This window comes from Podarcis erhardii (assembly GCF_964252035.2).
Source record: "Podarcis erhardii genome assembly, chromosome: 10".
Lineage (NCBI taxonomy): Eukaryota > Metazoa > Chordata > Lepidosauria > Squamata > Lacertidae > Podarcis > Podarcis erhardii.
In genome coordinates, this window is record NC_138500.1 from 32,095,395 (window position 1) to 32,123,038 (window position 27,644).

A 27,644-nucleotide genomic window follows, 5' to 3' on the forward strand; every position below is an offset into this window, starting at 1 on the left:
CGAAACGGAGGGGAGAGGTCACAATTTCGCGTCGCACGACGCGCCTCCCCCCTTTGCCGCAAAGCATCCTGGGAGCTGTAGTTTTTTTAAATGGAAGTGTCCTCGAGCTCCCCCTTTAAAAAACAAAACTTTGCGGTGGAGTGAAAGAGGCTGAGTTCCCTACTATTTTGTTGCTTGGAGCGGCGGGTCAGACGTGTGTAACGGGTTTGGATACGATTACAGTATATGGTTTTGTTTTGTTTTTAGTACTACTGCTACCTATTTTCTTGAAGAATTCCTGTGCCTTTAAGAACTACCTTTAAGAAACTCTTTTATGAGAAATAATTACAACGTTTGGAGTTTTTTAGTTTAGAAAAAGGTGTGTGGGGGGAGAATTTGTTCTGAAAATCCTCTGATCTAGTAGACCCCCCCCCCCAAGTGTCCCTATTTTCCAGGGACGTTCCTGATTTTGAGAAGCCATCCTGATTTCTGATTTGATCCTGGAATGTCCCACTTTCCCTTAGGATGTCCCTATTTTCATTGGAGAAATGTTGCAGGGTTTTGAGTTATCCAACCTCTGAGCCACCTGAAGGCAATCCTGTATAAAGGTTTTTAATGTTTTATTATGTTTTATACATGTTGGAAGCTGCCCAGAATGGCTGGGGCAACCCAGTAAGACATGTAAAAGTAAAATTATCATTATGGAATGGGACGTCCCAATTTTCATTGGAGAAGTGTTGGAGGGTATAGTTTAGACTTTTACAAAGCGACACTATTGCGTCAGTGTGTTGTGAACTAGGCCCAATCTGAACTATACATTTAAAGCAGTATCATATCACTTTAAACAGTCATGGTGTTGCAGCATTTTCCCCAGTCAATAAAGACAGACACGGGTTCTCCGAGGAAGGTCAGAATTTATTTGGTCCGCCTGCAGAGAGAAGACAGAGCAGAGGCCAACATCTGCACTTCCTGAGTCAATGGCTTACCTAAAAGAATCCAGGGAAATGTAGTTTATGAAGGGTGCTGAGAGTTTGTAGCAGCTACAGTTTCCAGAGTGGTTTAACAATCAATCCCTCTTTGGAGGGAACTCTGAGAACTGTAGCTTGGGGGGGGGGCAGTAGGGGTCCATAACAACTCTCTTAACACCCTTAAAAAACTGCAGCTTCCAGGGTTATTTGGAGGAAGCCATAACTGTTTAAAGTGGTGTGATACTGCTTTAAATGTATTGTGCAGCTAGAGCCTTGTTTTTTTGCATATGTTTACTCAACAATTTACAGCATCAAAATAAGGTTATATAGTGGGGCTGTGGAGTCTTGCACCTACATTTCCCAACAGACTCTAATGTGACCTGCATCACTGACCTAGTGAGGTGGGTTGGTTTGCTATGAAAAAGAGGTAGAAACTGACTACATGCAGCTTGGTAGCAGATCTGTGTGGCACCAGTGGGGAGAAGTGGAGCAGAAAAACACTTAAATGAGCATAATCAAATAGGGTACAAATCTGTGTCCACTTTCCCTCTTTATGATGTTTTAATAGCCACACTAGACAAACTGCTGTGGCAAATGCTACATGTGGCCAAGCCTGCAATATTCTGCTATATCCAAAATACAGATAGGTACCACATATGCAGCCCACCAGTGTTAACAGGACTTTCCATATTTCATTCGTCACAGTTTATTGCCTTATTAAAATAATTTATTGGTTGCCTTTCAATCACTCCAGATACCCTAGAGTGAGACATAAATAAAACTAAGCAGAGCAAACTCAACAGCCCACAAAACTGGGGGGAAACCCATCATCAGCAAGAAAAAGTACAGTATTGCTTGTTGATTTTCCTTCTGATTTGGGGGATAACAACATCCCCAGTTATTATGTTGACTAGCTTCATGCGTTCTTGTTTTTCATGAATTTACCTCTTTTTCCTCTCTCAATTTCAGTGTTGACTAACTCTGTGGTCAACTCTGTGAAGGACAGGATAAAAAATTTTCCCATTATAATTGATAAATATATGTTTAATTTGACACCTTCCTCATCAGTTACTGGACTGGTTAAACATGTATTCTCTAACCATTTTTAAGTATCCATTATTTTATACCCACTCCTAAAATTGGTTGTCTCTACTCATTGGGACACTATCAAAAGTTTGACTTCTATTTATATACTCTGATTTTTTTATCTATCTATCTATCTATCTATCTATCTATCATCATCATCTATCTATCACTGCAAGTAATCATCTTTTACAGGTGACTTAGTTATTATGTTACTCTGATAATTCTTTATTCATACACATTTATAGATGGATAAAGTAGTTTACAGTACAGTCCTATCATGACTACCCAAGTAAGCAGGTCTAGAACTGTAGCCTTAGTCTGGTACTGTCTGTTGATAAATTGCCTGGAATATTCTTTACTGAAATGCCAGTTGTTGGTTGGACAAGCACCTACTCCCTTGCATGAGTAGTGCAAAGCCATGTATAGGAGTTGGACAAAGAGAGAGGGAAGACTGTACTATGCACAGCTAGAAAGGAGGGAAGGATCAAAAGAAGAAAAGGACAATGGATAGAGTGGCCAACAAAGTGTAAAAAAATGGAATACTGTGATGGAATGAAGTTAAAAGGATGGATGGGCTGAAGGAAAGGAAAATGATAAGCACCTTGGCCTAGTGCTGTGATTCCTGGCCCCTCGACTTGCTATATAAGAAAGTACACAAGTCCTCCTACCTGCATGGCTGGTTTATTACCAAGCCACGAAAGCCCCTCCTGATCAAAGGGAGCAATGATGGAAATTAGGGAGAGAGAGAAATGATTGATTGTTGTCATTATTAATATATTAATTAATAATGGGAGTAGCGGAAAAGGGAATGAGAGAAGCTACAGAAGGAGGAAGGAAACAATATCAAAGGAGCAGGAAGAGGAGGGGTTAAAGAATACGATACGATATGATATCTTTATTGTCACTGTCCCTTGTGGAACAATGAAATTGAAAAACTACATAAAACTACATAAAAACATGATACAAATTAAGTATGAAAGGAGAAGGGCAGAAGAAATGAGAGTTTACTACAAATATTTTCAGACAAGTGAAACCTCATTTATCAACAGCACCCCATACTATTTTGTGGTATGTGCACCTCAAAATTTTTAGCCATGTTAAGTTGGCCCTGGGGATACGAAGTCTGACAACCCCTGATTTTTTTTGTAACATGATGTCAACACTTGGCTCTTACAAGCATCTTGGCAGCTGTGATCTGTATCAGCAGAAGATTCTGAACTGCCCTCTAGAAAGGATCAGAACTGCAATGAGACTGAGCCTCAAAGTCCCAGTCCCTATGGTTGATGGTCCTGAAAGCTGCTGAAGGGTCTTGCAAAACCTGCTCTCTCCATCTCCATCCCCTACCATGGCATAAAAGGTGGAATTAATTGTTATATCCTCTAAATTTGACTCAAACTAATCCCACAGCCTTGGACATTGGGAATAGCATATTAGCATATTGCTTGTTGTTGTTGTTTAGTCGTTTAGTCGTGTCCAACTCTTCGTGACCCCATGGACCAGAGCACGCCAGGCACTCCTGTCTTCCACTGCCTCCCGCATATTGCTTATCTATAACTAATAGCTAATGGGGCTATTTTGCTGTATTTTGTCATAATAAAAAATTGCATTGTTTTTCCTCTCAATTACCTAGTACCCTGTTTAATCAAGTGAATCTGAACACTTACAACAGATTAACAGAATAATAATTAGGGAGAGAAATAAGGGGGAAATCCACAGGTAGATTAAGCATTTAACTGTGTATTTGCAAATATAATAATAATAATAATAATTTAAATAAATATTTTGTTGGTTTATTTCCTTCGCTCATTTATTGTTACAGTGGTACCTCGGGTTACATACACGTCAGGTTACAGTTGCTTCAGGTTACAGACTCCGCTAACCAAGAAATAGTTAAGAACTTTGCTTCAGGATGTGAACAGAAATTGTGCTCCGGTGGCGTGGCGGCAGCTGGAGGCCCCATTAGCTAAAGTGGTGCTTCAGGTTAAGAACAGTTTCAGGTTAAGAACAGACCTCCGGAATGAATTAAGTACTTAACCCGAGTACCACTGTATACATCCTTGCTCAGATGTTTATCATCATAGATTGCAATGCAGTTATAACCATATCTACTCAGAAGGAAGCCATATGGAATTCAATGGGGTTTATTCTCAGGTAAATGAGATTAGGATTGCAGCCTAAATCTCCGCTAGGAAGGCTGGTGTTATGTGTGTGGTGTCGATGAAGCAGTGGACTGTAGGACCTGGAGGGATCCCAAGGAAGCATTTTGCCTTGCTGGTGAGACTGAGCTGGGGAGACCTGGAAATGAAAGTAAAAAAGACCAAGAGGCACATGGAGGGAGCTGTATCGGCAGCAGCTCTAGGAACAGAATGTTGCCTTCTGTAATTAAATAGCAATTACTAGTATTATTACTAACCGTAATAATGCTCTAATAATATCTCTAGTAATATCATAGCATTTATCAAGGCGGGGTGTAGGGGGAATCCGCAAGCAGAGGAGGTGAGTTGGTTATTTTGTTGTTTTTCTGTGAAGGAAGGAAGCTAGGAAGGAGGAGGGTGGCTGGGTTGCGGGTACGAAGGAGCGAAGATGGGCCAAAATAACCCTGAAGCAAAACTGCTCAGTTTTGCAGATGAGTAACGGAAATATTTCTCACTGCATATGTTGCTTAAGCCCAACCAGAATTAAATAGGACGCGAAAGTCACACTACTACCGTCTCTCCGGGTCGAATTCTTAAAAAGATAAATGTCTTCTTCCTCCCTGTGCTCCTTCTTTTGAGGTTGGGAAGTTTTTGGGGAGGAACTAGCGGGAGCTCGGAACTGAATGGCGATCCCAGAAACCTTTTGACTTCTCTCACGGTTTCATTTCGGGTCTGCGGTTCTAGAATTTTTATTTCATTTTACTGTATTTTATTGCTTTCTTGCTCAAAAGCACCGACAGTGAAGAGAATCTTTGCAGAAACGCTGATCTTGGACGAGGGAGAGTTGAGTAAAAAAAAAGGTTTGGCTGTTGCCTCATCTGACATTTTATAATCTATGACTTGTAAAAGTTACGTTGCTTAGCAGAACGGAAATGTTTCATTTAAAATCATTTTTGGGCGGGTTTTTTTTTAAGTCTGGAACCAGCCGTGACAGTTTGTTGTGAGCTTAGCAGCACCAAGTTGTGTGTCGTGGCTGCAGAAGGCAGAAGGCAGGCGGCTCCTTCCGCGTTCGAGGCACATCTAACGCCGGTTACTTTTGCTAACCGAGGCCGGGGATTTGGAGGCCTTGGATTGGTGGGAATGGGGTCAATTCTAGAGGAATTAAACCAGAAAAATGTGCATGTGTGTTTTAGGGCTGTTAATGGGGGTTGGGGGGGTAATGAAAAGGAGGACCGTATTTGAAGGAACAGAGCAATAGAAGCAAACCAACGAGACGGAAGATGCCGCCAATGCGCATAAACAGGGTACAATCCACATCGAAAAGGCTTACTAATGTTTGTTATACGCCTGTTGCATTATAGTATGATAGCTAACCAAAATATGTTGAAAACTGGGAGAATGAACACTAGGGGAATGGGAAACGTGTTGAAACCGTTGCTGAAAAAGCGATTCTGTTCCCTCCCTCCTTTCCCCTGCATATTGCAGAGGTCTTTACGGTGCATGTAAATATTTGGGGAGACAAGCGCTAGGGAGATGTGTGCTGTAAAAGTAATCTTACATTTGGGTTTGCAGCTCAATGCTACCCTGTTAATGTGCGATATTGAGAGCTGCAACTAAGCCGCACAGCTTTCTTTATGCAAAGCAAAACAAAACATCACAATTTGCATGAATGCAACGAACCTGTTGTGATTCTGCCAAGCCATTTGTACATTTTCTCGGTAGAGTCTCCTTATCGCATAGTCGGTGAAACGTTCCAAACATAGGGGATTATAAAAGCTTTGTATTACTAACTCCCAAGGTTCAGGGTTGGAGAGGAGTCTAGAAAACATGAGATTTGAAACCATGATAATAAATGTGTCCCTTTTCATTTGTTTCATTTCTCATTTTAAGCTTTTAGTGAATGTTATAGCAGTTTTAAGCTTTTACTCTGCAATATACCATCTCTGAGCAATTTGTAGATCCAGTTTAAAATACAAAAACAATCCAAAGTTTAAACAGTAAAAACAATGAAAACCAACAATAATAATACAGAACTGGAAATAAAAGAAAAGAAATCTAAAGAACAGTATACACAGCAGCAAAAACAAAAAAACAATTTAAAACCAGCTAGAAGAATATTTAGGTGGATCTTAAAACTCCATAAAACGACTATCCATTGTACACAGGAACATAGGAAGCTGCCTTATACTGAGTTAGACCATTGGCAAAATCATTCTGCACCATCTAGTTTAAACTGTAGGCATGTCATGAGCAGCTATTGCCTAGTGCCTGTAACATCATATTAAAAGTGAAACATTTGTTTCCTGCTCCCTATTATGTTACCCCATTCGAGAACTTTAAAAAACCCTAAGAAGCAAAATACTACCAGGTGCGCTACTCCAGCAGAAGTACTCAAGGTGATTTTAAATATTTGTGCAAAAAATAAAAACCAACCTCAGACTTCTTCCCACCCCTCATAGCCGTGTTATTGTGTTGCTTTCCCCCCCCTTTCTAAAAATTAAGGCAGTCTAAAGGGATTGACAGACAAATAATGATATAACCAACCAATATTAATACCATGGTTACATTGTATTTTTTAGTTAAACAATCTCATGATGTTTTAAAGTCTGCTTAAATTTAACAATAAATTGTTACTCCTTTGAGAAGGACCTTTACAAAAATGCATTTCCAGACAAGGACATCAGCATATTTAGATGACAGTTCTGTGGTGCATATGTGGGCAAAGTTATATGTAAGATGCATTAACTTTTGTATCACCTGCCATATAAGAATCCCAAATACTGTTTTTTTATTTGGAAATTTATGTAGAGTTATGACTTCCGATAGGATTATGTATTTGCTGGCTGATTTTATTAATAAATAATAGTAAACTTATGAATAATCTCTTACATTATCACAAAAACAGCTTTAAAACGTTTTGAAAACAGTAATAACATTTCACAAACACAAACAGTACAAAATGAACAGAGACCTTTTCACCCAGCTGGAAAAGCTTATTGAAATAACAAAATCTTCAATTGTTTCTGGAGAGTACAGATAGTAGGTTCCTGTTCTATCTAAACCACACTGGGGTAACCACACTGAAAGCCCTGCTCCAAGTCACTTTGGAACACGTTTTTGCTATTTTGGGCACTTGAAGGAGAAACACTCTTGCAGAACACAGAGACCCACTGTGTGTATAAGGGATAAAGCGGTCACTTAAGCAGCCTAGTCCTAAGTTGTATGTGCTAGTACCGAAACCTTGAATTTGGCCCAGTAGTAGATTGGCAGCCCATGCAAATCCTGCAAACAAAGTGCTATATGCTGCTGGTGGTTTATCCCCACAAGCAACCTAGAACTGCATTGTACATTACCTGCAGTCTCAGGGCCAGCTTCAAGGGTAGCCCCCACATAGAGTGCATTGCACTAATCGAACCTTGAAGTACCAATGCATGGACAGTAGTGGTTAGGCTCTCATCATAGACACCTGCATCTCTAGGGATAGAGCTATATCTAGAAGCAGTCTACACTTTTTCAGCTGCTCTTTCGGGGAGTTTGGCCCCATCCTGGATCGGGACACATTCTCACTGAACCTAGAAACCCAACCCCCATCCCCTACACACACTGTCTTGCCTGGATTCAGACTCTGTTTATTAGCCCTCATCCAGCCCACCACTGCTTCCAGACACTGGTCCATGGCCTGCTCAGCCATTTCCAATTCAGATATTACAGATAAAAAGTTTTGGGTATCATCAGAGTACTGCTGACTCTTCATCTTCTAATGGCTGCTCCCAGTGGCTTCATATATATGTTAAATAGCATTGGAGACACTATAATGCCCTGTAGCAGCCCATAACTCAAGAGCCAGGGGGGCTGAGAATCACATATTCAGTGTTAACTTCTGGAAGTATCCCTGGAGATAAGCCCAGAGTCACTGCAGAACAGTGCACCAATATCCATCTCCCATAGATGGTCCAAGAGGATTTCATGGCCGATGATACTGAAACCTGTAATCAGGAGTTTAAGCAGGAGCAGCAGGGTCGCATTCCTCCTGTCCCTCCCGATAGAGGTAATCTATCAGAGTGACCATGGCCTATTGATCCGAACTCAGTTTAAAATGCATCTAAACAGTTTCCTCCTAGAATGCCTGTGTGCGCTGTCGCAATTCTCATGAGTACCTTGCGACTGGGATGTATTTGTAGGCACCACTTCCTTATGCAAAGGAGTGTTCACTGCACCATGGACCCACCCAGTCACGCCCACCCTGCAGCTAGCTTTAATCAGTTTTGAAAAGCAATGGTCGAGACAGCACTGGAGGCATAGTCACAAATAACTTGTCCAAGTCCTCAGGCTGCCAGAACTGATCCCACAAAGTAAGACTTGACGGAGCATTGCAAACTTCACTCAGAGCTTAGTCTTAATTTGTGTGGTACGTTATGGGATATGCTGAATCTCACTTGGACTTTTCCCCCTGTGTTGAACTTTCTCCTTTTTGCAATGACATTTTGGTTTCAGCAGATAAAAATACCCAGTTTCCAGCAATATAGAATACTAATTCTGCTGCAGATTCAGTGCATCTTGTGTTGCACCTGACCAACTGAAAAATACTTTTAAGTTTGCCTACAGCTAAAGATAGCTGAGAACAAATTTTCCTGTTTTGTATTTTTAATATGAAATGTCAGAACAGCGCACTGAATCATGACATAATTTTTGTGCTCTGAATTTTTCTCCTGAACTGAGTTGGTTGCTTGGTTTCATCTTCATCTTTCATGTTCCTAGTTGTCCCACCATAAATAATTCACAGCCTTCATTTTGGTTTGCATCTTCAAAATTGGAAAAACCTAGTGTAGCTAGGTGGGTCTTAGAATCTGTGTTGCCATAAATTGCATAGAGTAACATCTCTGTGCATAAGATGGTAGTTTCTATGGTATCCTGGAAATCAAAGCCTGCCTTTCAAGTTTGCTTTCTAAAAAGTGGGCACTTGGGGATGTATGAAAATGGAATGTTGAAAAGGTAATGCATACATCTATCTGGAAGAAAATGTGTCAACAGAAAGCAGGATTTTGTTCCTCTGTACAGACCCCAGTCCATTGATGTTCATTGAGGCTGGAATGGTAGCAGGTCAGCTGAGGCCATTTTGGGGCAGTGTGGATCAAGCAGACTTTATCGTGCTTTAAAAAAGGGTGGTGGCTACTGTAATATGCATTTACATGTAGTTATGTTTAATAACAGTATTTGCACTCTTCTATTGGTCCCTAGGTCCATTTGAGGGTGGGAACTGTTCTCTATATAATTCTAAATGGGTTTAACCCACCACATTTGAAGCAGCAGCTGTGAGAGACCATTCCTCAGTGTTGGAATGCATGCTTTAGCAGCGGAGATGAGCAACTTGTGGACCTCCAAATGTTGTTGGACTTCTAACTCTCATCAACCACACTCAGTGCTCAGGAAACATTGGAGGATTCATACAACATCTGGACAACCACAGGTTTCCCATCCTTTCTTTACTTGTACAGTCCCAGGTACCTCTAGTTAAAATTATCCTATGTTATTGTTAAAGTTGTATTGTGGGGTACGCTCAAACTCTAAAGGTTTAATATATGCTTTTCCCTACTGCAGTGACTGTAATGGAGAGACAAAAACGTAAAGAAGAGATAGAGAAGGGACTACAGTTCATCCAGTAAGTGAACAAGTTTGGAGACTGTGTTGTTTCTATTCTCATTAATCTGTGAAATCGAGCAATCCTTACTTTAATATATTTATTTTTTATATATATATAATTTATTTTCCCTTCAAATGAAGACCAAAACAGCTCACACAATAAAGCATAACTTTCATAAATAGCAGCAGAAATACGCTGACATAAAAATACCTAGTTTAAGAAAAACTTATAAAGAATCAAACCACAATTCTTGTACAGCTTCCAAAATTGTGGCAGCACTAAAACATAAGTAACACTTGTTGCATGGAAATGTATACTTGGCCTTGAGTTGAGTGTACTTTGTTTTTTTACCTTTGTAAGGGAGAACTGTGAAATACAGTGGTACCTTGGAACTCAAATGTAATCCGTTCCGGAAGAATTCGACTTCTGAAACGTTTGAGTTCCGAGTTGTGGCTTCCAATTAGCCGACAGCTAGGTTTTTGCACAGTGGAAGTTGTGTCGGACGTTCGTGTTCCTCGGAACGTTTGAAAACCAGAGTGCTTCTGGGTTTTTGGCGTTCAGGAGCCGAAACGTTCGAGAATGGAGCAGTTTGAGTTCCGAGGTACCACTGTACTAGAAGTTTGCAGTCTTAACTTTATAGAGTAAGGCTGCAGATTGGAAGGCTTCTATTTTAATAAGACTATTCTAGAGTAAATTGAATAGATTGTCATGGCAACTGTCTATGGTTATAGGGTTAAGACTTGCACTCCAGTCGATAGACGCTTTTGGTTCATACAACTGTACAATAGTACAATTATAAGGGATAGAGAAGCCAAATTCCCTTCAAATCTGTGGCGCACACCCAACTTTTTCACATACGTAGCAGCCCATGGAAACTGTTAACTAGCTACACTTGGGAACCTAGGCAAAACCTTTTCCATTTGTATATTGAAGAATGTTGATTCATTCTATTGAAGGAAAATACTTGACAGACATAATTTATTGAACTGGACACAATGCCTGTGATGTGGAAAACAAGTAGTGTTATCATTTCCTAGTCAGAGAAACCAAAGTGTGTGTTTGGGTTGTTATCTGGCTGTGGAGAAAGTATTGCCTCCATGAGGCCACCTAGCAATGCAGGGGACATTTTATCAACACAGGAAACATTGGACTTTTGGATGGCAATAGGCCAATTGCCACCCAAGCGAGTTGAAACAATTTATTTGTTTCCCTCTATTTAAGTTCCCATCTATGATAGTTCAGGAATGATGTTGTGCTGGCTAATACTATAGTTGGTGGTACAATACCCGGAGGGCTTTGTTTTCCTGTGTTAGTCACTTTCACTGCCTTGAAAGTCAAAAGAAATTTAAACCGATACTGAAGCACTGCCAATTTTTTGATTATCTTGTCTTAGTAGCTTTCTGTTTGCTGTTACTTTAAGCCTACCTTCTTGCCCAAAGAATCAGTGTGTGTGTGTGTGCATGTGTGTGTGTGTAAACATAAGCAAAGTATTCTTCAGTAACAAGTAAATTTGTGTGCAACGGCTGAAGCCAAAGGGATAATGCAGCTTCCTGTACACATAGTTTAAAGTACAGGCCATGAAAAACTTAAGTGCATTCTGCAAACTCATCTCTGAAAAGTAAGCATACCAATGCCCACAGGTAAAAAATAAGAGGTTCCCTATTTCTACTTATATTATTCATTTATACTGCTTCACATACTAGAGTGATGTATATATATGTATATTTCTGTACTTCAGAAGCCCTTTGTCTTTGTTTAGGTCCACGTTACCCCTAAGCCAAGAAGATTATGAGGTAATTTTTTAAGAGTTTCTTTTTTAAAAAAAGAAGTACCAGATGTTATCTTGACAAATTAGTCCTTGTGACTGGGGTGGTGACGGCAGGGAGGGAAAGGGAAGTAGTTGCGTCTTGCCACTGGATGGGCAGAGTTGCTCATAGAACAAAGATAGGGAAGCTTTTTCAGCCCGAGGTCCATCCAAGGTACATATTTCCTTCTGGGCAAGTTTTTGAGGGCCACATGCTAGTGATGGATGTGGCTAGGATTCAGGAGATGCCATTCTAAATCGCATTGAGATTATCAGATGGGTTTGTGTGGGTGATTTTTATACTTATAATTTTATATCCTCCTGCTTCTGAGATCTCCAGTTGGTTCAGTTCTCAGAATATGAGTATGTAAAAAACTATCAACAATGTAGGCATTTACTTTCCAATAATATTTTTGTTCTTTGACTAAGTTGCTTAAATATGTTGACTTCAGTGGGTCTGAGTACAGCTTAGCTTTGATACTGCCAAATTTGCTTTAATTGAACAAGCATGCTATGCATACTTGCCCGAGATATATATTTATTTTAAAATGGGAAACTTGAATTTACTCAAGCCCACTTACTTACTGAGTTGTTGCCTGGCTCTTAAGACTCCTCATTTGAGTTCTGCAGCCTCTGGCAGGGCATCTGCCCTAAAACCTTTGACAGATGTAACCTCTCTAACCATAGCTATGAGTCTAGGGAACTCCTTTGCTCTAAAAATGTACTGTGACTGGTCTAGGTCCTATTTTTCTTGTCAAGTCCTGTCACACTGTGTTGTGACATTGGCACACTGCATAGCAGGTGCATAGCAGACAGTAATATTGTGAAGCACAATATCATTGAGATTAGATGATGAAAAAGTAGGTGAGAGCTGCGTTGACACATCATGCTAAGCCATAAACCATGGCTTAATGCACATGAGTGAATCTTGTCCATTGTACTCGTCCCCACTCCTCCAGCTGACACTGTGAGGAAACAAATGGCGTGGATAGACACATTCACCGTACCATGCCATGATGAAGCTTTCCAACCAAGGAACAGTGTTTCTCTCAGCAGACAAGCTTTTTCTCATAAACCTGTCCACGGGGAATTGTGACTTTCTAGGATTATTCGAATTATGTGCCTCTTTTACATTCTGAGAGAATGTATATAGAGATTTTGATGTCTTTTTGGCACTGTAGCAAGGACACTATGGGATGGCATAGTGTTTTTTCTTCGTTTCCTATTCCTACAGGCTTTTTTGCAAAAGCTGGTGAGAAACTTATTTGCAGAGGGCAACGATTTGTTCAGAGAGAAGGATTTCAAGCTAGCGCTGGTTCAGTATGTCGAAGGGCTGAATGTGGCCGAATATGCAGCTTCAGATGAGGTGGCCATTCCAGTGGATCTCTTATGCAAGCTGCATGTCAATCGGGCTGCCTGCTACTTTGCCATGGTGAGTAGTCTTGGGGCTAGTTTGTGCACGTATGTGCTTTATTTGATCTCTCCATCATTTGATGACTTGCATATAAGCAGGTTTAAACTGCATTAAAGTACCGTATTTTTCGCTCTATAAGACGTACCAGACCACAAGACACACCTAGTTTTTGGAGGAGGAAAACAAGAAAAAAAATATTCTGAATCTCAGAAGTCAGAACAGCAAGAGGGATCGCTGCACAGCGAAAGCAGCAATGTCATGTGATAGCTGCACAGCCTGCATTCGCTCCATAAGACGCACACACATTTCCCCTTACTTTTTTGGAGGGGAAAAGTGAGTCTTATAGAGCAAAAAATACGGTAATTTTGGTTGAATTTTTTTTTTAAAAAATTCCAATATATGTCATGGCTCACTTGCCTTTATTTGATGTTGCAGTCATCAGGTGATGATCATACTTGTGCAATTCATTCCACATTCCATTGCCTTTAGGGGGTGACGGTAGGGATCCGACTACAGGCACTATACACCAAGGGGAAGAATTATCCATTGTTGTGGGTATTAACCTGACACATTGTTCTTTTGCTCCCCCTTTCTTTTCTGCACAAGCAGAACTTAAGAGCAATGAGTTAGGTCGGACAGATCTTGCATGGAAGGAGACGTGTAGGATCTGTTTATGTCAAGCTTCTTATGGTTATGATAGTCTCGTTTTCCAAAAGGGCCTGCATGAGAAAGCTCTGGAAGACAGTGAGAAGGCTCTGGGATTCAACAAGGAGAACATCCGTGCGCTATTCCGGAAAGCCCGCTGCTTGAATGAGCTAGGGAGGCACAAGGAAGCATATGAATGTAACAGCCGCTGCTTGCTCTCCCTCCCGCATGTAAGTAGTGGCGTGCACATTTACAGTCATTGACTTTTTAATGGAAAGTGCATAAATGTGTTAAAATAAATTACAATCAAACTTGAGATTTCCATTCCCCTCCTCTATCATTGGCTCTCTCATCTTTTGTTTTGACCCAAAGAGCAATAAAAAGGAATCTACAAATCTTCGAAGCATTGAGCAAACTAATAAATACAGCATGCAGTTTCCAGCACAAATATGAAAGCTTATTATTGTCTTTAGCACTTAGATTTGCAAATATATTTTTATTTATGACAGCTTCTGGGGGAAAGCCCCTGCTGTCTCTTACTGCAAGTGCTGCTTCTCCCCCCCCCCCAGCTTCCCTGCCATTATGTCCCCTCTTGCAGAGACACTGTCCCTTGTTCTGCTCATATTTCACCTCTAGATATTTTGGTCTGGATTGGAGAGACGGCACAAGAGAGAGGTTGGGAGCAGGGAACAATAGGCGTTTAGAGGATTCATGCAATTTCACTTATGAAATTTACATGATTACACTTATATGACGGGCCCGGAACATAACCCCGCATAAGTGTGGGGGGGACCCCTGTATTTGTAAAGAATTGAGTGAAATACTTTGTACACCTACAAATGTGCTCATTGTTTTCTCCTTGAAGGATGAAAGTGTGGCACAACTCGGCCAGGAGCTTGCACAGAAACTGGGATTAAGGGTCCGGAAAGCCTATAAGAGGCCTCAGGTATAGTATTCATGTCCCACATTTATTTCAGTTGGCATATATAGGGTCATGTGATTGCATCCACCCAACAATCCTTTGGGATACATTTGACTGAGAGTGACTTGCCTAAAGCTAGCTAGTGAGCATCAAGATGGTTGTGCAGGGATGTGAACTTGGGGTTCCAGCATCCAAATCCAGCACTCTAGCCCAAGGCTGCACAGCATGTGATTCAGCTCACCAACAATGTGTGGTAACCTCTGAAGTGCTTGGTACCCTCCCATGTTTATGCAGTCCTCAAAAGAGAAAACAGAAATAGGAAGTGTTGAGTTCTGGTGAACCGCCATTCATGGCCAGTGCTCATAATTGGGCTTGGTGCGGTTGAGCAGGTCTAGTTTGGGGATCCTGTGTGGCCCTCCTGATGTTTACTGGACTCCATCTTTCTTTACTCCCAGACTTCGTGGCCAAATGTCAGGGATTATGGGAGTTGTTGTCCACCAGCATCTGAAGGGCCTCCATGTTTTTTTTTTTTTTTGGGGGGGGGAGTACTAATTGGTGTGTACAGTTGCGTGTAAATGTGTGTATAAAAGGCTTATGGCAAACCAGAAGGTTGGAATGGTGAGTACAGTGGTACCTCGATTTTCGAATGTAATCAGTTCTGGAAGACTGTTCAACTTCCAAAACGTTCAAAAACTGAAGCATTTACTTCCGGAAAACTCTATACAGAAGCTGCGTGGCACATTTGACTTCCGAAAAGCGTTCAGAAACTGAAGCAGTTACTTCTGGGTTTTTGGCGTTCAAAAACTGAAACGTTCTACTTCCAAGACGTTCGAAAACCGAGTTACCACTGTATTTGTATTCTATTTTAAGAGCACCTGCCACTATTATAAATGGTATTTAATTAGAAATGGCATTTAATTAGAAATGGCAATTAGAAATGGCATTTAATTCAGCTAGCCAGCTCAGAACAGAATCATACTGTCTGGCTACCTATGAAGACCTTAGAGAGCATGACTACCTACCTCCTCTCCTGTCAAAACTTAGCACTATTAGTTTCACCCAGGATAAATCCAAAATAAGACTATCCACTTGCAAATGATGCGATATTCCAAACACAGTACTGTAGTCAGTTCTTGTTGGGAATAGCATGTAACCTGCAAGTAGATTGTCCCATTTGACTATTATATAAGCATGCCTTGTACTGAATGTATAAAACTGGGAAGTAAGGTTTAGCAGCAATTTCTGGTCTGTGTTCAGGGTGTGTGTACAGTGCAATACATATATATATGTATGCACACAGTCAGTGCCATCTTGTATGTTTACCTGCTCCTTAATATGGAAGTGACTTTATGTCAGAATCTTGTAGATTACCACTGTTCTCTCTTCCTTGCAGCAGGAATTGGAAACGTTTTCTCTACTTAGTAATGGCCTGTCTTCTGCCTTACCAAATCAGGTAGCCTTTATTGATAAAATAGTGCAAGTGAGACCTGAAACAACATTTTACAGTGTCAAGTGCTGCTGTTCAGCATGCCAGCCAGCCAGGACCTCTTCGTGAAAATTCATTTCATTCCCTGTCCCCATTTCCCGCTTAAAGAGTTTTATTGTTCTTCAAACCCTGGGATTCCACTAAGTATGCCAATATCTCCCACATGTTTCTCAGTGATCCTGTTTGGCTAGAGTACTATTGGCACTCACTGCCTAAGTCCACTGTTGCAAGAAATGATGCCTCCTAGAAATGTTTACAGTAATTTTAAGTGCAGTTGATTGCATTCCAGAATTTTAGCAGAATCTGAAAAACTGTAGAGAGTGCTGACTGGCTAGCTAATGGCCCTTGTGACAGTCATGAAGTCAGTTGTGTAGAGCACTGATTGTCGGTCCAACTAGTCACATAACTCACATGGCCTGAGCAGTATTTCAAGGTTTTTTTTTTTAAAAAATAAACCCAACGGGAAAGGAATCCAAAGAAAATTTAACCAGATGAATATATGCCCAAGTTTTTTTGTGTTTTTTAATAGTTGAAAGCTTGCCTGAAGCCTGGCGAGAAGGGTGAAAGAGTGGAAATTAGTGCTAGTTTCAAAGACCAGTATGTGTGTCAGTAAAGTGAATAAACACTTTGCAAGAGGAAAAAACGGCAAACTCCTGTAGTTGGGTACATCGCTGTGTGCCCTGAAATAACTCTTTGTGAAAGTGGGAGAAAAGATTTGAATGTTGAGAGTAGCAACTCTTGCAGGGTGGGGGCCCTGCAAGAGGGATGACAATAGTATATTCTTTCTCTTTGCAGACTGTTTCTAATGGATTGGGCTCTGTAGATGACATTGAAACAGGTGATTAGTTTTATGTTCCTTTGACTCATAGCAATTTTTGTCTCTCTTTGGTTTGCCACTAAGGACTATAACTTGAGTGACAGAAAATGTTCTGGTAGAGGGGAGGGCGGAAGTAAGTTCTTTCTCTTGCAACTTCCCTCCCTGAGCCAGCTTTGAAAACCTTGTACTGGGTTTGCAGTTGTTCCCCTGAACTGTGTGGATCGGCAGAAAAACCAATGTATGCTGAAGCTCCCAGCACATGTAAATGAAATCCACTGCAGGAGATACCCTTTTCCCATGATACACTGGGCGCCAGCATGCTATAAAATTTGAAGAAACTGTTAGAAACATGACATGCCGGATACTGAAAGACATATTTTGAAGATGGGAGACACAGTATAGTACAGGCTTTGAGTGCAGAAGGTCTCTGGTTCAATTCCTGGTATTTCTGTCTGTCTGTTTATGTAAGGATCACATAGTGGGTGATGAGAGAGGGGTGGGGGGAGAGACCTCTGCCTGAGACCCTGGACAGCCACTGCCCCCCCAGAGTGTACAATATTGGGCTAGTTGGACAAACGTCCTGGGCTGGTATACGGTAGCTTCCTGTAGTTCAGAGAGCAAGAGTTTCTGAGCTTCAATTTCTGCCACTGGATTGGGATCTGTGTGTGCGCTGCCATCTGGATGTGATCAAGTAATTTGCCTTGCAGACAGCTCTCTCGGTCTCCAGTGCGTCACCCCTCCCAATGTCTCTGTGAGTGAGGACTCTGCTTTTCCATCAACTGACTTGGATACGAAAGGCACACCAACTTCACTGCCTGCCGCCACCCTGCTCCCTTCTACTGATGCTGCATCCATGCCAGGGTCTGAGGGTGCTGATGACTTCACTGAAGGAGGAGTTCTTGGGCATGAACTGGACTCCATTCTGGATTCTATTGCAGATGGGTCACAATACCCTCTGGTAAGAGTGGATTTCCTAGGTCTACCTATCCATCTAGGTCTCTGCTTTCAGTCACTCCTTTTGGACTTTCCCTCACTCTTCTCCTCATGCACTGGAGAGTTCTGTGCCTTTCTCCCTCCTCCTTTTGTTTTCTCTTCCCAGCCCACAAACTCCTCCTTTTGGTTTCTAAGTATCTGACGAGATCTGAGCCAACGTGAGACCTGAGTATATTATACATTTCCATGTGGCATTGTTTATCACCTTGGGAACACGAAGGGTGTGGGCACATCTAAAACTCCCAACTGTATAGCTGTGGTTAAGCAATTGGAAGCAGAGTTCTGGTCTCCCTGTCCACACACGTTGGCCTTTTGGAGTGCAAATTGTTCTCTACTAGTCTTGCATGCAATTAAGTGATACAGTGGCATTGATGTTGACAGTGGCTGAAGTCGCCCAGGGTTTCCTCCCCAACATCCATTTCAAATCTTGGTTAAGAGAAAACTCTGATATCAGGAATGGGGAAGTCCATAGCTTAATGGCAGAGCATGTGTTGTGTACAGTATGCAGGAAATCCAGGGTTCAATCCCTGACACCTCAACCTGAAAGGATCCTCTATTAGGAATTTTTTTTTTTTTTAAGAAATCTTTATTAAGAGGTTTTTTTTTATAGCAATAAAGAAGAAAAACAGCATAGCAAAAAGCAAACAGAAAGGGAAAAACAAACATAAAATTTAGCATCGTATAATAACCAACTTTTCTTCGTTTTTGGACTTCCTCACGTCTCTCGCTCCTACTTTCCAAATTTATAAAACTTTAACCAGCAATTTATCATCTTATTTCCGTTCTTATTGTACACTTTTCCAATATTTTGTCCCTAACTTTGAATATTTTTATCTAGGTCTTAAATATCTAATCTTACCATAATATTTATTCAAAATTTATTTTTCTCATAAAATTCACTCATTTTCACAGTCTTTTCACCAAATTTTATGGTGCCCTGTTATTTGCAAATCCCTCATCCTTCTTAGCACTCATATAATTTACAGTGTTTTTGTAGGTAGTCCTTGAATTTCTTCCAGTCCTCTTCCACTGCTTCCTCTCCCAGGTCTCGGATTCTGCCAGTCATTTCTGCTAGCTCCATGTAGTCCATCAGTTGCATCTGCCATTCTTCCAGCGTGGGCAAATCTTGAGTTTTCCAATATTTAGCGACAAGTATCCTTGCTGCTGTTGTCGCATACATAAAAAATGTTCGATCATTCTTTAACACCCTCTGGCCAACAATGCCCAAAAGGAAGGCCTCTGGTTTCTTAGGGAAGGTATACTTAAATACCTTTTTCAACTCGTTATATATCATTTCCCAGAAGGCCTTAACCCTGGGGCAAGTCCACCAGAGGTGAAAGAACGTTCCTTCGGTTTCCTTACATTTCCAACACTTATTATCTGACAGGTGATACATTTTTGCTAGCTTGACTGGGGTCATGTACCACCTATATATCATTTTCATAATGTTTTCTTTCAGGGCATTACATGCCGTAAACTTCATACCGGTGGTCCATAACTTTTCCCAGTCAGCAAACATAATATTATACCCAATGTCCTGTGCCCACTTTATCATAGCTGATTTAACCGTTTCATCCTGTGTATTCCACCTCAGCAACAAGTTATACATTCTTGAAAGTACCTTAGTCTTAGGTTCTAACAGTTCTGTTTCCAGCTTCGATTTTTCCACCTGGAATCCTAACTTTTTATCCAATTTAAAAGCCTCTTTGATCTGAGCGTAATGTAGCCAATCTCGCACTTTGTCTTTTAGTTTCTCCAAACTCTGCAATCTCCAATTATCTCCATCTCTTTCTAATATCTCCCAATATTTCAGCCATTTGACCTCCATATTGGGTCTTTTCACAGCTTTAGCTTCCATAGGTGATAGCCACCTTGGGGTCTTATTTTATAATAAGTCTTTATATTTTGTTCAGACATTAAGCACTGCTTTCCTTACAATATGGTTCTTGAAATTCTTGTGAATCTTAACCTTGTCATACCACAGATATGCATGCCATCCAAAAGCATTGTTAAATCCTTCCAAATCTAACACATCAGTGTTTTCAAGGAGCAGCCAATCTTTCAGCCAGCAAAAAGCTGCTGATTCATAATACAACCTTAAGTCTGGCAGGGCAAACCCCCCTCTTTCTTTAGCATCAGTTAATATTTTAAACTTAATTCTGGGCTTTTTGCCCTGCCAGACAAATTTAGAAATGTCTCTTTGCCACTTCCTGAAACACTCCATTTTATCCACAATCTGTAAAGTCTGAAATAGAAACAGCATTCTTGGCAATACATTCCTTTTTATAGCAGCAATTCGACCCATCAAGGAAAGTTTCAATCTTGACCAACTTTATAAATCTCTCTTAATTTCTGACCAGCACTTTTCATAATTGTCCTTAAATAAACTCAGATTTTTTACTGTTATGTTCACCCCCTGTATTAGGAAAGTATTAGGCATGTACTAGGGAAGACCAACTGTCCGTGTTAGACAGCAACTGTGCTAATCAGAGTAGATGGTTCTTTCCTAGATATACCAATGCTCTGGGTCAACACTGGGCACATTCTCCTTCCCTGAAGCTCCCTGAAGCTTCTTTCTGGTACCCTACTGGATCTGTTCACCTGTTGCATTCTTCCTCCCCGCTCCCCCAATCCAGTTAATGCCACTTATGCCTCTGACACCTGGTTAGTCTTGATGCCTGTGTAATGCTGAACTGCAGTGGGGGAGGCAGGAGTTGCACCACAAAAGAGAGGAGGGTCTGTGTGAATAAAAGTGTTGGTGCTGACGTTTAAAGCCCTAAACGGCCTTGGTCCAGTATATCTGAAGGAGCGTCTCCACCCCCATCGTTCTACCCGGACACTGAGGTCCAGCACCGAGGGCCTTCTGGCAGTTCCCTCACTGTGAGAAGCCAAGTTACAGGGAACCAGGCAGAGGGCCTTCTCAGTAGTGGTACCCACCCTGTGAAACACCCTCCCATCAGATGTCAAAGAGAACAACAACTACCAGACTTTTAGAAGACATCTAAAGGCAGCCCTGTTTAGGGAAGCTTTCAATGTTTGATGGACTAGTGTACAATATTTTAATATTTTGTTGGAAGCCGCCCAGAGTGGCTGGGGAAGCCCAGCCAGATGGGTGGGGTATAAATAAATTATTATTATTATTATTATTATTATTATTATTATTATTATTATTACCAAGATACTGGTTGATAATGCTGCTGCGTTGGAGAAAGTAACTGTAAACTAGTCTTCAGTTCTGTCTGTCATAGTGCCCTGTGCTACCTACCTTGTGTACCTGGTGCATTTCATCTCTTCCCCTCTAACTGTATCATGTTTTATCTCTCTTGCTGAAGTCCCTGGTCCAAGGTGCCATCCCTGCCAACCTGTCTAGTGAGATGCCCCAGCTGATCCCCGTGTTTCCGGGTGGCACTCCTCTGCTCCCTCCCGTGGTGACTGCCAGCATTCCAGTCTCCACACCGCTCCCTCCTGCTTCCTTTGGCCTTGTGATGGATGCCACTAAGCAGCTCTCCTCCTCATCTGTCCTGGATGCCTTTGAATCGCCTGTGGGTGGCAGTGGCAGCTCCCCTTTGGACTCGCTGGATTCGCTGGACTTGCTCCCATACACAGAGTCCCGCCTCGATGTCTTGGATGCTTTTGGAACCAATAGGGGATCACTAGATGCGCTGGATTCCTTTACTGTTGGTAGGTGTGGGGCCTGTTAGAGTCAAAATATCAACTGCCCTAGGCTCATGTTACATGCTCCTCCACTGCCATCTAACTCTCTCCTTCTCACCCCTCATATCAGTTCATGGCCGATGTCCCAGCCTTGTATTGTCAATTTTAAATTGCAAATGTTTCTTTTTTCTAACTAGGCTGGGTATAATAAATAAGCAAATGGATAAATGTGTTGGTTTGGATAGTGCCCATCATGTGGTTCGCACCAAACAGCAGCAGTATTAGTTCATTGCTGCATTATAGATTAAGAGAAACTTAAAGAATTACTTGACTGAATAACAAGATTAACATGTAAGAGGATGAAGGAGCAGGAGGTATGTTTCTGTATGATCCAAAGCAAATTTGAAGAAAAGAGTATTTATCTAGCCAGTGATATCTAAACCACTAGAAAACAATTTTCCTCTTGGTGAGAACCGCCTCTTTGGAGTAATTTGAAACTAACACTGGAGAGAGAACCCCCTGGGATATTTTCCTATGCAGACCTCATGGTAATGACCTGGGTGGCAGGGCTGTGCAAGAGCATTACTATGATTTTCTTTCTTAAATCTAGGGGTTTTTTTAATTATTGAAACTATCTGCCTCAAGTGCTAAAAGAATGTGGCACTTGGTTTCTGTTGCCTCTTGGGAACTTAAGAAAAGAGAAGGTAGTTGAATGTAGTAGTGCTCGGGTAGTTGGCAATCATGCTTGTAACACTGGCCAGTGTCTTCATTTCTCTTGTGATTTTTCTCTCCTTGTTCAGAGGAAACCAGCACACAAGAAGCACGGCAGCCTGCTGGTATCCAGAAACCACCACCCTTGGTGAGTAGTTGTTCTCTTTTTCTCTGGATTGGGAGATGGAATAATCTGCGGGCCAAGAGCTGAAAATGGACCCCTTGGCAAAACTTCATTAGGATTTTTTGAAAGGTGTATATCTTGGTTGCATTTTCATGTGATAGCAGGTTGCTTGAGCTCTTTATGCTGTCATTAAGATGGCTGATGCCACCTTTTCTAATTTAAGATATAATGTCAACAAAGTATGCGATTTAAAATGTTAAAACTGTGTTGGAAAGTTAATGAAATCTGTTACAAAAAACTAATAATTTTTCACAATTACCATGATACAGTCATGTATCAGGAAAAAAGTCCCCCCCCCCCGAGCTATATATGACACTTTAGCTGAACCACATAGGCAACTAAAGTGTATTGGACAATTGTAGGATACTCTTTGACCTTTCCAATAAGCTTTCAAATAAGAAGGAAATAGCTTTTCAGGTGCACCTTCAGTGTAACAGTTAGTAATATAATTGATACCCAGATTTCATCCAGTCTATTCCACTAATGGCACAATAGGGCAACACTTTGACAGTTCTTCTTTGCAACGCTACCTAGAATTCATGGGAACGCTCAAGATTGTATTTTGGATTGACCACGAAAGTCAGAGTAATTCTCCTTGCGTGTAGAGTAGAGTCATCAATGAGAAGGGCTTTAGTCTGCCCACTTTGGCTTGTTCTTTCTGAAATGCAGGTTGACCTGAAGAACTTCAGGAGAGGGGTTTAATTACTTTTCTTTGCAATTCCCCCCCCCCACTCTCTCTCCAGGCAAACCACAGTGGACCAAGTCACCCAGCGGTACCCAAAGTGGTAGAGTTGCTGATGTGTCAGCCAGAGTCAATAATGCCCAACACAGCGCTGCTTGTGAAGAATCCGCTGGCATCCACTCACATCTTCAAACAAGCCTGTCGCATCTGCTATCCCAAAACAGGTGATTTGCTTGTGGTGACTTGGACTAGTTGCTATTGGAAAAACTGGGTTCTTATTAATCTTGTCTCCCCTTTTGTAGGACCCAAGGCTGGTGATTATACCTATCGAGAAGGTCTGGAACACAAGTGCAAGCGGGATATACTGCTGGGCCGGCGCTGCAACTCGGAAGATAAAACCTGGAAGAGAATCCGACCACGGCCAACCAAGACAAACTTTGTGGGATCTTATTATCTGTGCAAAGGTGAATTGAAGGGAAAGGGTACATTGGGTGGCGGGGGGCGGGGCGGCGGGACTGCTTCATACAGAAGGAGGGTTCTGTGAAATATGGCATGGGGAGAGAGAGGCTGCTTTCTGTAGCAATGACCTGTTTCCTACTGACCTACCCTCTCCTTCATGAATGTGTACAGACTTTAATTATTATAGGGATTTATACCTTTGCCTTCAATCGATTTCCCATCATGGTGGCTTACAAAATTTTCAAAGTTCAGTGATAAAACAAGATAAAAGATATACAAAAGCACACCCAAAGCAGCAAGATTTAAAAGGGCAGCATAAAAACACAATTGCCATCAGCCAAGAAAAAATGATTAAATTAACATCCTAAGAAAATCAAATTGTCTGACTTATGCCAAAATGGGCAGGTGTCAGGCAGGTCTCGTTGGGGAAATTAAGTTAATCATTAGTAAAGGTGACAGGGGCTTGAGTTATTATGATGAATAATTGCAACCTTCTCCAATGTGGTACTCTCCAGATGTTGGTGTTGTTCTACTGCAACTCCCATGAGCCACAGCCAGTATGGCCAATGGTTCAGGGTGATGTGAGTTGTAGTCCCAACAGCATCCAGAGGATACCAGGTTGGGGAAGGCTTGGCTACCCCAAGATGTGACATTTTGAACTCATTGGTTTATTTTTAACTGTTTGTGATCTTGGGGCTGAGTGGGAGGGGAGAGAAGGAAACAGAAGAAGGGGTAGCAAGAGAGCTTGGTTCTGATTCCAGTCTCCATTCCTTGTGTGGTGGTGTGATGTCTGTTGCTTTGTAGATATGCTTAACAAGCAGGACTGTAAGTACGGGGATAACTGCACCTTCGCGTACCACCAGGAGGAGATCGACGTGTGGACAGAGGAGCGGAAGGGGACTCTCAATCGTGACCTCCTCTTTGACCCGCTGGGCGGAGTCAAGCGGGGCAGCCTGACCATTGCCAGGATCTTGAAGGAACACCAGGGCATATTCACCTTTCTCTGTGAGGTATGGAGTAGAAGGCAGGCAAGATGTCCTTCCACAGCATCCTTCTCCTTGTCTAGCTACATAACTGGGCCGTTGAGCCTTTCACCCAGAATACTGTCCAGTGCCGACATTTATCAGTTTTGGTTTTGCATAAAAACACCAAAATTCTGCTTACCCTTTCTCTCTCACACTCAATTCTGGGTTGCAGCTCTGTTTTAAAGTGACAGAAAATGGCACCTCTCTGGAATTTCCTACCTAGTTGCTATGTGGCTAGCCTTGAGCTGGCCTCCAGAAACCCCCAGTACTGCTGAGAAACATGAATTGGAAACATCACTGTGTGGTCGTGGCTTGATTACAATAAGCATCCTGTTCTCTCGCATAGTAACTTAGCAGAAAGCCACTGTGTTCTAGTCAATGGAGCGTTAGGCTGGGTCCTGGAAGATCGGGACTTGTTGAGTGGGCAAGTAGCAACCTCCTAGCCTTAATTCCACGTCTATAATAATAATTACCTATAATCACAAGCTGCCAGGAGCATGATAAAAGAACACAAGAAGCTGCCTTGCAATGAATCAGACCATTGGACCACCTTGCCCAGTAATGTCAACACTGACTGTCAGGGGCTCTCCAGGGTTCCATTTGGGAACTATTCAGATTTCAGCCCTTGTTAGGCAAATATTACAGTGCACTGGAAGTGCTTTAGAAATGATTGTTTAAAGCAATTTCTAGGGACTTAAGAGTCTGAAACCCTTTTCTAATGGTGTGCTTGCAGATCTGCTTTGATAGCAAACCCCGGATAATCAGCAAAGGGACCAAGGACTCGCCAGCAGTGTGCTCCAACCTAGCTGCGAAACATAGCTTTTATGATAACAAGTAAGTGGGCTGGGCTTCGTCATAGGAAGTTGCCTTGTACTAAGTCAAACCTTTAAATAGCTCGGTATTGACTCTACACAGGCTGACAGACTGCTCTCCAGGGTTTCACACTAGAGTGTCTCTACCTGGAGATGCTGGGGGTGCAAAGCAGTTGCTCAACAATGAGCTGTGGCTGATGGTCTCGCCAGTAATGCCCTACCCCCACCCTGTTACAGATAGGTAGCCGTGTTGGTCTGCCATAGTCAAAACAAAATAAAAGAATTCCTTCCAGTAGCACCTTAAAGACCAACTAAGTTAGTTCTTGGTATGAGCTTTCGTGTGCATGCACACTTCTTCAGATACCAACTGTTTGAGTCTGGAAATACTCCTGGCCTACCCTATATATTATGATAAGGATCATTAAATCCATATTCATGCATTACCTTTAGCAGCATGGAAACAGATGACATGTGGTTGTGCTCTTGCTGCTGCAGTCATCTAGCAGAACATTTAAAGCAGCATTCCTCACCATGGTGCCATCCTGTTAACTACCACACAGAAGCACCTCAGTTGTGGAACCAACCCTTTCCTATTGTTGGTTCTGATGATTAAGTATTTGCCATGCTTCTTGAGTAATGCATAAATCAAGATATAATATTTTATTTTGTCTGTCTAGCCCATTCAATACATTACTCATGAAGCATTGCAGATACACAATTGTCAAAGCCCACATCCAGTAAGTGTGTGTTCTGAAACTGAGGTACGTACACATGGTGGTCTAAATGTAGCACAGTTACAGATAGGTAGCCGTGTTGGTCTGCCATAGTCAAAACAAAACAAATTCCTTCCAGTAGCACCTTAAAGACCAACTAAGTCAGTTCTTGGTATGAGCTTTCGTGTGCATGCACGAAAGGTATCTGAAGAAGTGTGCATGCACACGAAAGCTCATACCAAGAACTGACTTAGTTGGTCTTTAAGGTGCTACTGGAAGGAATTTGTTTTGTTTTAAATGTAGCACAATTAGCTCCCAAAGTGGCTTATAATGAAAATCCGCAAAAGGTGCAAATAATTAGGGACTGGCGGGCATGTTTTATGACAGTCTCTTGACAGGCTAACATTGTAGTCCAGATTTGAGGTTCTTCTCTGTAGAATCAGGGGGCAGAAGGCGCTGCAAATGGATGGGCTGGCTCAGGCTGAGCAGTATTTTTCTATATCACTGCTGTTTTAAAACAAGCATCTTTATGAATAAACATTCCTCTCCTCGATGCAGGTGTCTAGTTCACATTGTTCGTTCCACCTCACTAAAATACTCCAAGATCCGCCAGTTCCAGGAGCACTTTCAGTTTGATGTGTGCCGGCATGAGGTGCGTTACGGCTGCCTGCGTGAAGACAGCTGCCATTTTGCTCACAGCTTCATAGAGCTCAAAGTTTGGCTGCTACAGCAGTACTCCGGTAAGTGTACCACTTGGCTCATCCTGAGGATGGAGAGGGAGATCTGCAGTATCTATGGTTCCTGAGATGCCTTTCTAGGGACCATAGGATTGTACCTTTAGTGTATTGAAATCTTACATACATGAATTATAAGAGTTGAGGGAATGATTTGTGGTGTTAGGTTTTAATATTCTACACTTTGCAGAAAAGAAAAGCTCTAGAGTGGATCAGTGGATGTAACTGCCAACTTGGGAAGAGTGGCTTGAAATTGGAGGCAGCATGTCTGAATCAAGAGCTCTTAAATTTTATGCCCTTTTGTTGCTATATTTCTGCTGCACTTGTAGTGTTTTATATATATGAAGGGTGGGGCGCGCGCGTGTGTGTGTGTGCGTGAGATCAGAGATCTCAGGGTGGTTCACGATGAAATAACTTGAATCTTCAAGTCTGTTGGTCCATTGCGTTTTGGAACACTACAAGTAAAACCATTGTTTTAAAAAATCTGAAAAGATTCTGGAATTTGGAAGCTCTTAATGGAAGACTTTATTATAATTCCAGGGATGACCCATGAAGACATTGTACAGGAATCCAAGAAGTACTGGCAACAGATGGAGGCACATGCCAGCAAGACTAACAGCAATATGGTAAGGAACTTCAAAAATCCAATGCCAATGGCTGTGTTTTATGAGAACACACGTACATTGATCAAAGGTAGACAGCATTAGGAACTTCCAATTCCAGGAGGTGTACTTTACTTCTGTACTTGTGTACATAAAATGTATACAAGCATTCCCTAAT

At 41.7% G+C, this 27,644-nt stretch overlaps 1 protein-coding gene across 4 annotated transcripts in view; it reads left to right on the plus strand.

Annotated features, from left to right (window-relative positions):
- Window positions 1-132: 132 nt before the first annotated feature.
- The window catches only part of ZC3H7B (zinc finger CCCH-type containing 7B), a 49,976-nt gene continuing 22,464 nt past the window's right edge, over window positions 133-27,644 (plus strand). The window contains exons 1-17 of one of the 4 annotated variants that reach the window (XM_081877597.1): window positions 133-193; window positions 9,767-9,827; window positions 11,569-11,602; window positions 12,848-13,045; window positions 13,744-13,902; window positions 14,538-14,618; window positions 15,988-16,047; window positions 16,876-16,918; window positions 17,605-17,855; window positions 21,223-21,571; window positions 22,345-22,403; window positions 23,183-23,345; window positions 23,424-23,585; window positions 24,385-24,590; window positions 25,339-25,439; window positions 26,689-26,870; window positions 27,405-27,490. In XM_081877597.1, coding sequence (XP_081733723.1) covers window positions 9,775-9,827; window positions 11,569-11,602; window positions 12,848-13,045; window positions 13,744-13,902; window positions 14,538-14,618; window positions 15,988-16,047; window positions 16,876-16,918; window positions 17,605-17,855; window positions 21,223-21,571; window positions 22,345-22,403; window positions 23,183-23,345; window positions 23,424-23,585; window positions 24,385-24,590; window positions 25,339-25,439; window positions 26,689-26,870; window positions 27,405-27,490 — 2,187 coding nt within the window. In that variant the 5' untranslated portion in view covers window positions 133-193; window positions 9,767-9,774. Of the gene's footprint in view, window positions 194-4,319; window positions 4,530-5,451; window positions 5,473-9,766; window positions 9,828-11,568; window positions 11,603-12,847; window positions 13,046-13,743; window positions 13,903-14,537; window positions 14,619-15,987; window positions 16,048-16,875; window positions 16,919-17,604; window positions 17,856-21,222; window positions 21,572-22,344; window positions 22,404-23,182; window positions 23,346-23,423; window positions 23,586-24,384; window positions 24,591-25,338; window positions 25,440-26,688; window positions 26,871-27,404; window positions 27,491-27,644 lie in introns of those variants that run through there. The other 3 variants (XM_081877596.1, XM_081877599.1, XM_081877598.1) reach the window with 3 other exon arrangements.